A 14443-nucleotide genomic window follows, 5' to 3' on the forward strand; every position below is an offset into this window, starting at 1 on the left:
TGTGTGTATATATTCGGCTCCAAGCCAGTTTATACTGTGTGTATATATTCGGCTCCAAGCCAGTTTATACTGTGTGTATATATTCGGCTCCAAGCCAGTTTATACTGTGTGTATATATTCGGCTCCAAGCCAGTTTATACTGTGTGTATATATTCGGCTCCAAGCCAGTTTATACTGTGTGTATATATCCGGATCCAAGCCAGTTTATACTGTATATACAGGTATATTGTATACGCAGAGTTCCCCCCAAAGAATGTAAGCCGGGCAGTGCGCCACCTTCCGGACTGGCAGCGCCACTATATAATCATAAAAATATATAATTATTTATATATATTTTTTACTTTTTGATATCATTAAGGCATTTAGATTGCATCTAGATTGCATGAAATGGCAGTTACAGGTGTTGAAAAAACACCACCTTGTTAAAGATCCTGTGGAGAACCCTGTGTTAATGCTGTCTATATAGTGTTAATGCTGTCTATATAGTGTTAATGCTGTCTATATAGTGTTAATGCTGTCTATATAGTGTTAATGCTGTCTATATAGTGTTAATGCTGTCTATATAGTGTTAATGCTGTCTATATACTGTCTATATAGTGTTAATGCTGTCTATATACTGTCTATATAGTGTTAATGCTGTCTATATACTGTCTATATAGTGTTAATGCCGTCTATATACTGTCTATATAGTGTTAATACTGTCTATATAGTGTTAATGCTGTCTATATACTGTCTATATAGTGTTAATGCTGTCTATATAATGTCTATATAGTGTTAATGCTGTCTATATACTGTCTATATAGTGTTAATGCCGTCTATATACTGTCTATATAGTGTTAATACTGTCTATATAGTGTTAATGCTGTCTATATAGTGTTAATGCTGTCTATATAGTGTTAATGCCGTCTATATAGTGTTAATGCTGTCTATATAGTGTTAATGCTGTCTATATAGTGTTAATACTGTCTATATAGTGTTAATGCTGTCTATATAGTGTTAATACTGTCTATATAGTGTTAATACTGTCTATATACTGTCTATATAGTGTTAATGCTGTCTATATAGTGTCTATATAGTGTTAATGCTGTCTATATAGTGTTAATACTGTCTATATAGTGTTAATACTGTATATATACTGTCTATATAGTGTTAATGCCGTCTATATAGTGTTAATGCTGTCTATATAGTGTTAATACTGTCTATATAGTGTTAATACTGTATATATACTGTCTATATAGTGTTAATACTGTATATATAGTGTCTATATAGTGTTAATGCTGTCTATATACTGTCTATATAGTGTTAATGCTGTCTATATAGTGTCTATATAGTGTTAATGCTGTCTATATAGTGTTAATGTTGTCTATATAGTGTTAATACTGTCTATATAGTGTTAATACTGTATATATACTGTCTATATAGTGTTAATACTGTATATATAGTGTCTATATAGTGTTAATGCTGTCTATATAGTGTTAATGCTGTCTATATAGTGTTAATACTGTCTATATAGTGTTAATACTGTATATATACTGTCTATATAGTGTTAATGCTGTATATATACTGTCTATATAGTGTTAATGCTGTCTATATACTGTCTATATAGTGTTAATGCTGTCTATATAGTGTCTATATAGTGTTAATGCTGTCTATATAGTGTTAATGCTGTCTATATAGTGTTAATACTGTCTATATAGTGTTAATACTGTATATATACTGTCTATATAGTGTTAATGCTGTCTATATAGTGTTAATGCTGTCTATATAGTGTTAATACTGTATATATAGTGTTAATGCTGTATATATACTGTCTATATAGTGTTAATGCTGCCTATATACTGTCTATATAGTGTTAATGCTGTCTATATAGTGTCTATATAGTGTTAATGCTGTCTATATAGTGTTAATGCTGTCTATATAGTGTTAATACTGTCTATATAGTGTTAATACTGTATATATACTGTCTATATAGTGTTAATACTGTATATATACTGTCTATATAGTGTTAATACTGTCTATATAGTGTTAATACTGTATATATAGTGTTAATACTGTCTATATACTGTCTATATAGTGTTAATACTGTCTATATAGTGTTAATACTGTATATATACTGTCTATATAGTGTTAATACTGTCTATATAGTGTTAATGCTGTCTATATAGTGTTAATGCTGTCTATATAGTGTTAATGCTGTCTATATAGTGTTAATACTGTATATATACTGTCTATATAGTGTTAATACTGTCTATATAGTGTTAATACTGTATATATACTGTCTATATAGTGTTAATACTGTCTATATAGTGTCTATATAGTGTTAATACTGTCTATATAGTGTCTATATAGTGTTAATGCTGTCTATATAGTGTTAATGCTGTCTATATAGTGTTAATACTGTCTATATAGTGTTAATACTGTATAAATACTGTCTATATAGTGTTAATGCTGTCTATATAGTTTTAATACTGTATATATACTGTCTATATAGTGTTAATACTGTCTATATAGTGTCTATATAGTGTTAATGCTGTCTATATAGTGTTAATGCTGTCTATATAGTGTTAATACTGTCTATATAGTGTTAATACTGTATATATACTGTCTATATAGTGTTAATGCTGTCTATATACAGTCTATATAGTGTTAATACTGTCTATATAGTGTTAATGCTGTCTATATACTGTCTATATAGTGTTAATGCTGTCTATATACTGTCTATATAGTGTTAATACTGTCTATATAGTGTTAATACTGTCTATATACTGTCTATATACTGTCTATATAGTGTTAATACTGTCTATATAGTGTTAATGCTGTCTATAGTGTTAATGCTGTCTATATACTGTCTATATAGTGTTAATACTGTCTATATAGTGTTAATACTGTCTATATACTGTCTATATAGTGTTAATACTGTCTATATAGTGTTAATGCTGTCTATAGTGTTAATGCTGTCTATATACTGTCTATATAGTGTTAATACTGTCTATATACTGTCTATATAGTGTTAATACTGTCTATATAGTGTTAATACTGTATATATACTGTCGATATAGTGTTAATACTGTCTATATAGTGTTAATACTGTCTATATAGTGTTAATGCTGTCTATATAGTGTTAATGCTGTCTATATAGTGTTAATACTGTATATATACTGTCTATATAGTGTTAATACTGTCTATATAGTGTTAATACTGTATATATACTGTCTATATAGTGTTAATACTGTCTATATAGTGTTAATACTGTCTATATAGTGTTAATACTGTCTATATACTGTCTATATAGTGTTAATACTGTCTATATAGTGTTAATACTGTATATATACTGTCTATATAGTGTTAATACTGTCTATATAGTGTTAATACTGTCTATATAGTGTTAATGCTGTCTATATAGTGTTAATGCTGTCTATATAGTGTTAATACTGTATATATACTGTCTATATAGTGTTAATACTGTCTATATAGTGTTAATACTGTATATATACTGTCTATATAGTGTTAATACTGTCTATATAGTGTTAATACTGTCTATATAGTGTTAATGCTGTCTATATAGTGTTACTACTGCCTATATACTGTCTATATAGTGTTAATGCTGTCTATATAGTGTTAATACTGTCTATATAGTGTTAATACTGTCTATAGTGTTAATGCTGTCTATATAGTGTTAATGCCGTCTATATAGTGTTAATGCTGTATATATACTGTCTATATAGTGTTAATACTGTCTATATAGTGTTAATACTGTCTATATAGTGTTAATGCTGTCTATATAGTGTTAATGCTGTCTATATACTGTCTATATAGTGTTAATGCTGTCTATATAATGTCTATATAGTGTTAATGCTGTCTATATACTGTCTATATAGTGTTAATGCTGTCTATATAGTGTTAATGCTGTCTATATAGTGTTAATGCTGTCTATATACTGTCTATATAGTGTTAATGCTGTCTATATAGTGTTAATGCTGTCTATATAGTGTTAATGCTGTCTATATACTGTCTATATAGTGTTAATGCTGTCTATATAATGTTAATGCTGTCTATATACTGTCTATATAGTGTTAATGCTGTCTATATAATGTCTATATAGTGTTAATGCTGTCTATATAGTGTTAATGCTGTCTATATACTGTCTATATAGTGTTAATGCTGTCTATATACTGTCTATATAGTGTTAATGCTGTCTATATAGTGTTAATACTGTCTATATAGTGTTAATGCTGTCTATATAGTGTTAATGTTGTCTATATACTGTCTATATAGTGTTAATGCTGTCTATATAGTGTTAATGCTGTCTATATACTGTCTATATAGTGTTAATGCTGTCTATATAGTGTTAATGCTGTCTATATGCTGTCTATATAGTGTTAATGCTGTCTATATACTGTCTATATAGTGTTAATGCTGTCTATATACTGTCTATATAGTGTTAATGCTGTCTATATAGTGTTAATGCTGTCTATATACTGTCTATATAGTGTTAATGCTGTCTATATACTGTCTATATAGTGTTAATGCTGTCTATATACTGTCTATATAGTGTTAATGCTGTCTATATACTGTCTATATAGTGTTAATGCTGTCTATATAATGTCTATATACTGTCTATATAGTGTTAATGCTGTCTATATAATGTCTATATAGTGTTAATGCTGTCTATATAGTGTTAATGCCGTCTATATAGTGTTAATGCTGTCTATATAGTGTTAATGCTGTCTATATACTGTCTATATAGTGTTAATGCTGTCTATATAGTGTTAATGCTGTCTATATACTGTCTATATAGTGTTAATGCTGTCTATATACTGTCTATATAGTGTTAATGCTGTCTATATACTGTCTATATAGTGTTAATGCTGTCTATATAATGTCTATATTGTGTTAATGCTGTCTATATACTGTCTATATAGTGTTAATGCTGTCTATATAGTGTTAATGCCGTCTATATACTATCTATATAGTGTTAATGCTGTCTATATAGTGTTAATGCTGTCTATATAATGTTAATGCCGTCTATATAGTGTTAATGCCGTCTATATACTGTCTATATAGTGTTAATGCCGTCTATATACTGTCTATATAGTGTTAATGCCGTCTATATAGTGTTAATGCCGTCTATATAGTGTTAATGCCGTCTATATACTGTCTATATAGTGTTAATGCCGTCTATATAGTGTTAATGCCGTCTATATACTGTCTATATAGTGTTAATGCCGTCTATATAGTGTTAATGCCGTCTATATACTGTCTATATAGTGTTAATGCCGTCTATATACTGTCTATATAGTGTTAATGCTGTCTATATAGTGTTAATGTTGTCTATATACTGTCTATATTGTGTTAATGCTGTCTATATAGTGTTAATGCTGTCTATATACTGTCTATATAGTGTTAATGCTGTCTATATAGTGTTAATGCTGTCTATATACTGTCTATATAGTGTTAATGCTGTCTATATACTGTCTATATAGTGTTAATGCTGTCTATATAGTGTTAATGCCGTCTATATAGTGTTAATGCCGTCTATATAGTGTCAGTACTGTCTATATAGTGTTAATGCCGTCTATATACTGTCTATATAGTGTTAATGCCGTCTATATAGTGTTAATGCTGTCTATATACTGTCTATATAGTGTTAATGCCGTCTATATAGTGTCTATATAGTGTTAATGCCGTCTATATAGTGTCTATATAGTGTTAATGCCGTCTATATAGTGTTAATGCTGTCTATATACTGTCTATATAGTGTTAATGCCGTCTATATAGTGTTAATGCTGTCTATATACTGTCTATATAGTGTTAATGCCGTCTATATAGTGTTAATGCTGTCTATATAGTGTTAATGCCGTCTATATAGTGTCTATATAGTGTTAATGCTGTCTATATAGTGTTAATGCCGTCTATATAGTGTTAATGCCGTCTATATAGTGTCTATATAGTGTTAATGCCGTCTATATAGTGTTAATGCCGTCTATATAGTGTTAATGCCGTCTATATAGTGTTAATGCCGTCTATATAGTGTTAATGCTCCCAGCCAGTACATGGCTAACCACCACTAATGAGTGTTGCCGTGGGTTTCAGGAGTGATCATGCTGGTTGGTTGGCTCCAGGGGAAACGCTTATTAGACATGTTCACCATCGGTGTCAGGTGAGCCCCAATTTGTTTATTCCATATATGCAAATAGTACAGTGCTTTGTATAAAAGATATATTGCCGTTGTTTCTGTCATTGTCAACATATCCCAATATATGGGCATATTCTCTACCATAGACGTCTAATCCAACAACACAGTATGTTTAGTGTTCCCCAGGGCAGAATGCCATATGAAAGATATTTTGATAACACTAATTTATTCAGTGTGACATCTGAGTAGGTTAGCAGAGAGTAATGGGGGATTTGATGGTTGTTGTCATGTGCCTGATTACGTAGGTGAGCGCAGTAGTATAAGGGTTAAGATTACACTTCCTGTCATGTCAGTGCATTTTGTTATTTTTTTTAAGTAAAGAAAACAATGTAATACAGCCACACAATTGGGGTCACGTCATTGTGGTGATTTTAGCAAGACAGTGATTTTATCAAGAGATCAGAGATTTTATCGTTCCATATCTCTTCTTTGCACCGTCAGTACCTCGGGGTGAGCAGCTGACCTTGTTAACCTGTATTTACATTACAGTGAAAGTGTTATTTTCTCACACCTGGAAGGTGAAGTGAGGTGTTGTGAATAAAGTTGGTAGGAATGCCAATGTACACACTGTGCACTCTCTTCAAGTCAAGACTTAGCTGTTTTCTGCTCTCGTCTCCTCCCTCTTCCTCCCCTCTTACCCCAGCCTGGCAGTGGCAGCCATCCCCGAGGGTCTACCCATCGTGGTGACGGTCACCTTGGCCCTCGGAGTGATGAGGATGGTCAAGAAGAGGGCAATTATCAAGAAGCTGCCCATCGTGGAGACACTTGGTAGGGTCTGGCGGAGGTGAAATGAGCCAAGCTCTGCCTTTAACACTCAGTTGTGTGTGTGTGTGTGTGTGTGGTGTGTGTGTGTCTAGTTTAATTTGACCCCATCACTTCCTCCATCATCCAGGCTGCTGCAACGTCATCTGCTCAGACAAGACGGGGACTCTGACCAAGAACGAGATGACCGTCACTCACCTGTTCACCGCCGATGGACTTCATGTTGAGGTACACTGTGTGTGAGGCTAGTTCCTCCTGCCTAGTTTAGGACTGTTATTTAGTCATCTGGCAAGGTCCTTACTGTAAATCAGAATGTGTTCAGTCAATTCATCTTGTGAAATGAGGGTTTACATCAACAATATTTTGGGGGGGGGAGGTGTTTGTTGATCTTCATTGTTTTGCTGTGTCCTCCATGTTGTCCTCTCTGCCAGGTGACAGGCGTGGGTTACAACGGAGCCGGGGAGGTGTTTGTTGATCTTCATTGTTTTGCTGTGTCCTCCATGTTGTCCTCTCTGCCAGGTGACAGGCGTGGGTTACAACGGAGCCGGGGAGGTGTTTGTTGATCTTCATTGTTTTGCTGTGTCCTCCATGTTGTCCTCTCTGCCAGGTGACAGGCGTGGGTTACAACGGAGCCGGGGAGGTGTTTGTTGATCTTCATTGTTTTGCTGTGTCCTCCATGTTGTCCTCTCTGCCAGGTGACAGGCGTGGGTTACAACGGAGCCGGGGAGGTGTTTGTTGATCTTCATTGTTTTTTGCTGTGTCCTCCATGTTGTCCTCTCTGCCAGGTGACAGGCGTGGGTTACAACGGAGCCGGGGAGGTGTTTGTTGATCTTCATTGTTTTGCTGTGTCCTCCATGTTGTCCTCTCTGCCAGGTGACAGGCGTGGGTTACAACGGAGCCGGGGAGGTGTTTGTTGATCTTCATTGTTTTGCTGTGTCCTCCATGTTGTCCTCTCTGCCAGGTGACAGGCGTGGGTTACAACGGAGCCGGGGAGGTGTTTGTTGATCTTCATTGTTTTGCTGTGTCCTCCATGTTGTCCTCTCTGCCAGGTGACAGGCGTGGGTTACAACGGAGCCGGGGAGGTGTTTGTTGATCTTCATTGTTTTGCTGTGTCCTCCATGTTGTCCTCTCTGCCAGGTGACAGGCGTGGGTTACAACGGAGCCGGGGGGTGTTACTGCACGGGGAGGAGATCCACGGCTTCTCAAACACCTCCGTCAGCAAGATTGTAGAGGTGAGAAACTGGGACAGATGCGTGGTCATTGGGGTAAATCTCAATACTCTGAAGTGACGACTTCATGGGTAAAGGATCTGGGCTAGCATCTGATGTCATAACAACCTGTCCTTCTGCTCTCTGATAGGCTGGTTGCATATGCAATGACGCTGTCATCAGGAACAACACCCTGATGGGACGCCCCACTGAGGGGGCCCTCATCGCCCTGGCCATGAAGGTACACATACATACATACATACATACATACATTACATTGCATTGCATTGTTAGCCGACGCCGTTAGCACCCTGGCCACAAAACAGTAAGCACACACAAGCGTTATGTGTGTCTGTGAGAGCCCTTCAGATTATTGACACACAAGCGTTATGTGTGTCTGTGAGAGCCCTTCAGATTATTAACACACAAGTGTTATGTGTGTCTGTGAGAGCCCTTCAGATTATTAACACAAAGGGGTTATATGTGTGTCTGTGAGAGCCCTTCAGATTATTAACACACAGGAGTTATATGTGTGTCTGTGAGAGCCCTTCAGATTATTACCACACAGGGGTTATATGTGTGTCTGTGAGAGCCCTTCAGATTATTAACACAAAGGGGTTATATGTGTCTGTCTGTGAGAGCCCTTCAGATTATTACCACACAGGAGTTATATGTGTGTCTGTGAGAGCCCTTCAGATTATTACACACACAGGAGTTATATGTGTGTCTGTGAGAGCCCTTCAGATTATTACCACACAGGAGTTATATGTGTGTCTGTGAGCCCTTCAGATTATTAACACACAAGTGTTATGTGTGTCTGTGAGAGCCCTTCAGATTATTACCACACAGGAGTTATATGTGTGTCTGTGAGAGCCCTTCAGATTATTAACACACAAGTGTTATGTGTGTCTGTGAGAGCCCTTCAGATTATTACCACACAGGAGTTATATGTGTGTCTGTGAGAGCCCTTCAGATTATTACCACACAGGGGTTATATGTGTGTCTGTGAGAGTCCTTCAGATTATTAACACACAGGGGTTATATGTGTGTCTGTGAGCCCTTCAGATTATTACCACACAGGGGTTATATGCTGTGCTGTCTCTCTTGTCGTGACGTGTGTTATGTCCTATATTTTAATCCCAGCCCCGTCCCTGCAGGAGGCCTTTTACCTTCTGGGAGGCCGTCATTGTCAATAACAATTTGTTCTTAACTAACTTGCCTAGTTAAATAAATATGTGTGTCTTTGAGACGCCCTCAGATTATTAACACAGTATCACAGACAAAAGCATTAGACTAGCAGGACCAAGTCTCATGCCCTGTGGGAGCGACTGCCTTGGTAACAGTGTGGGACTCGACAACGCCGTCATAATTACAATTGGAGATGGAAAACGCGTGTGTGTGCATATGTATGTGGGTGAGACACTTCCGGACTCGGTTCGATGACTGTGTCACCAACGAGAATACACACTCCTACAGGTGTGACTAGAAAACTAACCAGTCCCCAGAGGGAGAAACTATCACACGCTCACTCTCTCTGGCACACACACACACACAAAAATGAACAGAAGCCGGTCACTAAAGTATGTTCCTTGCAGATGGGTCTAGAAGGGCAGCAGCAGGAGTATGTACGTCTGGAGGAAAACCCTTTCAGTTCAGAACAGAAGTGGATGGCCGTCCGCTGTGTCCACCGCACTCAGCAGGTCAGTCAGTCCAGAGCGCCAACACCCTTACTCCTTTCCACATTCACTGTCTCTTCTACGTAACATGGACACAGCGAAGAGTCATTCTATCTGTAGTAGTGTTGTCCGACGCGGTTCAGTGTGATGAATGTGTCATGGTGTTTTCTGTCCTTGATGATGTGTTACCTCAGGACCAGCCAGGTGTGTATTACATGAAGGGGGCTTACGAGCAGGTCATCCGATTCTGTAGCTACTACCACAGCAAAGGTGCAACACTACCTCTCAACCACCAGCAGAGGGAGCTCTACCAGCAGCAGAAGAGTTACATGGGATCCTCAGGCCTCAGAGGTAAAGGGGGGTTGGTGTCATTGGCCCGATTCCAAGTAAAGCCCTACCTTTTTTTCTCCTTCGGGGTCACTAAAGTAACAACAATGTAATCTTCTGTCTTGTTTTCCGGTACAGTTCTTGCTTTTGCGTCGGGTTCGGAAATGGGCAACCTGTCGTTCCTGGGCCTGGTGGGCATCATCGATCCACCCAGGTCAGGGGTCAAAGAGGCTGTGGGCACGCTCATCAGCTCAGGAGTGGCCATCAAGATGATCACTGGAGACTCCCAGGAGACCGCTGTGTCCATAGGTGAGGCGCACTTTTTTCCCTCTCTATCTTCATCTCTCTGTCCCTCTTGTAAGTTATAATCTCCCTTTAGTAATCTCTCTCTTGTAATTTGTAATCTCCCTTTTGTAATCTCCCCCCACTTGTAACTTGTAATCTCCCTCTTGCAACCTCAGAGATACATTTTTGCAAAAACGTATGATGAAATGGGGATGCAATATCTGACCGTGCGTGTGTGTCCTTGTGTGTCCTCAGCGGGCCGTCTGGGAATCTACACCAAGGGCTCCCAGTCTCTGTCTGGAGAGGAGGTGGACCAGATGGACCTCCAACAGCTGTCTCAGATGGTGCCCAGGGTGAGAACATATCAACACACGCAGTCTCTAATACACTGTGACTTTCTCCGACTCACAATCCTTATTCTTTAAATAGTACAGAGTGTACCGTCTTCACATAGTAATTGTCCTAAGTGGACAAATTAAGTTGTTCGATTTGAATTGAATACCTTCATCATTATGTTCGCATCAATGAACAGAGAAACCCACACGCTGCTCTTGCTGATATCACTTATTTGTGTTAAAGTTTACATGTCGCCCTCTTGGCCTTCTTCAGAGCTTTTATTAAATGTGAACATCGTCCTTATCAAGCTGTAAAACACTCAAACACAGGGCTGGGTGAACAGGGTGATGTCTATCAGGGCTGGGTGATGTCTATCAGGGCTGGGTGATGTCTATCAGGGCTGGGTGATGTCTATCAGGGCTGGGTGATGTCTATCAGGGCTGGGTGATGTCTATCAGGGCTGGGTGATGTCTATCAGGGCTGGGTGATGTCTATCAGGGCTGGGTGATGTCTAACAGGGCTGGGTGATGTCTAACAGGGCTGGGTGATGTCTAACAGGGCTGGGTGAACAGGGCTGGGTGATGTCTAACAGGGCTGGGTTAACAGGGTGATGTCTCTGCCTCCTCCAGATCGTGGTGTTCTACCGGGCCAGCCCCAGACACAAGCTGAAGATAGTCAAGGTGAGAACCCAGCCAAGTGTCAGCCAGCTGGCATGAGATGATGTGTGAATGCCCGTTCTGCGTAGGCAGAGCCTGGCCTGGCAGCATGTGGCTCCAAAGCCCTGGGAAGTCTCTAGAAACTCCCACCTCAATTTGTGACATTCAGTCACGGGGAAGTGTCTCCAGTATACCTGGTGGTTTTCCAGTCGCTAGTGTTGCGAGTGCTAGTGAAGACAATGGAAATCACACAATTATTAGAAAATACACTCCATCATTTCAGATCCCTTTAATCTAAAGGAATGAGTTCAACCAAGATCAGGGAACTCGATTCATTAACTAAAAACTGTTGTGTTCTTTCAGGAGTTTAATTCATGACTATAATGTGGATTTATTACAAGGGTTGACTGTTCTATCTGCTCGCTCCCTCTCATTCCAGTCTCTCCAGAACATTGGTGCTGTGGTGGCGATGACGGGTGATGGTGTGAATGATGCCGTAGCGCTGAAAGCAGCAGACATCGGCGTTGCCATGGGCCAGACTGGCACTGACGTTTGTAAAGAGGCAGCAGACATGATCCTAGTGGACGATGACTTCCAGACCATCTTGTGAGGAAACAGTTTGCAGTAACACTTTATACTGTTACCCAGTTTGCTAATTATTTTGGGCTTCAAAGCCATCATGATTTCTAGAAACGTGTCTTTAACAAAATGAATTAATATTTCTGTCATTCTGTTTCGTCCCAGGTCTGCCATCGAGGAAGGGAAAGGCATTTACAACAACATTAGAAACTTTGTCCGCTTCCAGCTAAGCACGTGAGTGATGGAGAGATACCTTTTTGATAAAGAGATTCCTTGAAACAATGCTATATGGGCCACTTTCTTGTAAATATTATTAAATTGGCATTATTGTGTTTCCTAGGAGCATTGCAGCGCTCACCCTCATCTCCCTGGCAACGCTGATGAACTTCCCCAACCCTCTGAACGCCATGCAGATCCTGTGGATCAACATCATCATGGACGGACCTCCCGCTCAGAGGTGAGACTACACAAAGCATTATGGGAACTGTATTCTTTTGTCATGAAAATGGTCTGCTCTCAGTTTCACAAGATTTTATATAATAATAATAATTTAAGAATTTGGTGGGTGATTTATATCTGTCCTGTTTCACACATGTACAAGTGTGTATTATACGCATTTGTGTGAAATGGAAATGTATTTTTTGCATATCCCAACCTTCGGAGTGTGGGGTCACGGCCAGGGTCATTCATTATCAACGGTTACCCTGGAGCAATTAGGGCACATCAACAGATTTTATTTCCCCACCTTGTCAGCTCGGGAACTCAAACTAGCGAGCTTTCACTTACTGGCCCAAATCTCGAACCGCTAGGCTATGTGCTGCTTTCATATTTAAATCTACCAGATTTAAAGTCACAATTACTGATCCTTTGTGTAAAAATAGTTTGTGGTAATTACCGTAGATGTAAATCCATGTAATCCTCTGTCATCCTCAGTCTGGGAGTGGAGCCAGTGGATAAGGATGTCATACGGAAGCCTCCGAGGAATGTGCGGGACAGCATCCTCACACGCAGTCTGTTAGTCAAGGTGCTGGTGTCGGCACTCGTCATCGTATGCGGCACCCTGTTCGTCTTCTGGAGAGAGGCAAGTAGTTATAGTAGTGTTCTTCATCATTCAGGGAAGCATGATCAAACTTCTATCAAATCAGTATTATGACTGGCCTGTTACAATCAGTAGGATTATGACTGGCCTGTTACAATCAGTAGGATTATGACTGGCCTGTTACAATCAGTAGGATTATGACTGGCCTGTTACAATCAGTAGGATTATGACTGGCCTGTTACAATCAGTAGGATTATGACTGGCCTGTTACAATCAGTAGGATTATGACTGGCCTGTTACAATCAGTAGGATTATGACTGGCCTGTTACAATCAGTAGGATTATGACTGGCCTGTTACAATCAGTAGGATTATGACTGGCCTGTTACAATCAGTAGGATTATGACTGGCCTGTTACAATCAGTAGGATTATGACTGGCCTGTTACAATCAGTAGGATTATGACTGGCCTGTTACAATCAGTAGGATTATGACTGGCCTGTTACAATCAGTAGGATTATGACTGGCCTGTTACAATCAGTAGGATTATGACTGGCCTGTTACAATCAGTAGGATTATGACTGGCCTGTTACAATCAGTAGGATTATGACTGGCCTGTTACAATCAGTAGGATTATGACTGGCCTGTTACAATCAGATTATGACTGGCCTGTTACAATGTAGGATTATGACTGGCCTGTTACAATCAGTAGGATTATGACTGGCCTGTTACAATCAGTAGGATTATGACTGGCCTGTTACAATCAGTAGGATTATGACTGGCCTGTTACAATCAGTAGGATTATGACTGGCCTGTTACAATCAGTAGGGTTATGACTGGCCTGTTACAATCAGTAGGGTTATGACTGGCCTGTTACAATCAGTAGGATTATGACTGGCCTGTTACAATCAGTAGGATTATGACTGGCCTGTTACAATCAGTACTGGACTTATGACGCTGTGTGTACCTGTTACAATCAGTAGGATTATGACTGGCCTGTTACAATCAGTAGGATTATGACTGGCCTGTTACAATCAGTAGGATTATGACTGGCCTGTTACAATCAGTAGGATTATGACTGGCCTGTTACATGACTGGCCTGTTCAATCAGTAGGATTATGACTGGCCTGTTACAATCAGTAGGATTATGACTGGCCTGTTACAATCAGTAGGATTATGACTGGCCTGTTACAATCAGTAGGATTATGACTGGCCTGTTACAATCAGTAGGATTATGACTGGCCTGTTACAATCAGTAGTATTATGACTGGGCTGTTACAATCAGTAGTATTATGACTGGCCTGTTACAATCAGTAGTATTATGACTGGCTGTTACAATCAGTAGTATTATGACTGGCTGTTACAATCAGTAGTATTATGAC

At 38.9% G+C, this 14443-nt stretch overlaps 1 protein-coding gene across 1 annotated transcript in view; it reads left to right on the top strand.

Moving 5' to 3' along the window:
• Window positions 1-14443, top strand: part of atp2c1 (ATPase secretory pathway Ca2+ transporting 1) — a 33934-nt gene that overhangs the window by 15082 nt on the left and 4409 nt on the right. Inside the window, exons 10-24 of the mRNA XM_064946609.1 lie at window positions 6094-6160; window positions 6840-6964; window positions 7089-7186; window positions 7390-7424; window positions 8121-8190; window positions 8318-8407; window positions 9762-9866; window positions 10037-10193; window positions 10308-10478; window positions 10710-10807; window positions 11420-11470; window positions 11886-12052; window positions 12191-12259; window positions 12366-12482; window positions 12959-13106. Of these exons, the coding sequence (XP_064802681.1) occupies window positions 6094-6160; window positions 6840-6964; window positions 7089-7186; window positions 7390-7424; window positions 8121-8190; window positions 8318-8407; window positions 9762-9866; window positions 10037-10193; window positions 10308-10478; window positions 10710-10807; window positions 11420-11470; window positions 11886-12052; window positions 12191-12259; window positions 12366-12482; window positions 12959-13106 (1568 nt within the window). The remainder of the gene's footprint in view (window positions 1-6093; window positions 6161-6839; window positions 6965-7088; window positions 7187-7389; window positions 7425-8120; window positions 8191-8317; window positions 8408-9761; window positions 9867-10036; window positions 10194-10307; window positions 10479-10709; window positions 10808-11419; window positions 11471-11885; window positions 12053-12190; window positions 12260-12365; window positions 12483-12958; window positions 13107-14443) is intronic.

This window comes from Oncorhynchus masou, chromosome 29 (genome assembly GCF_036934945.1).
Source record: "Oncorhynchus masou masou isolate Uvic2021 chromosome 29, UVic_Omas_1.1, whole genome shotgun sequence".
NCBI classification, from domain to species: Eukaryota; Metazoa; Chordata; class Actinopteri; order Salmoniformes; family Salmonidae; genus Oncorhynchus; species Oncorhynchus masou.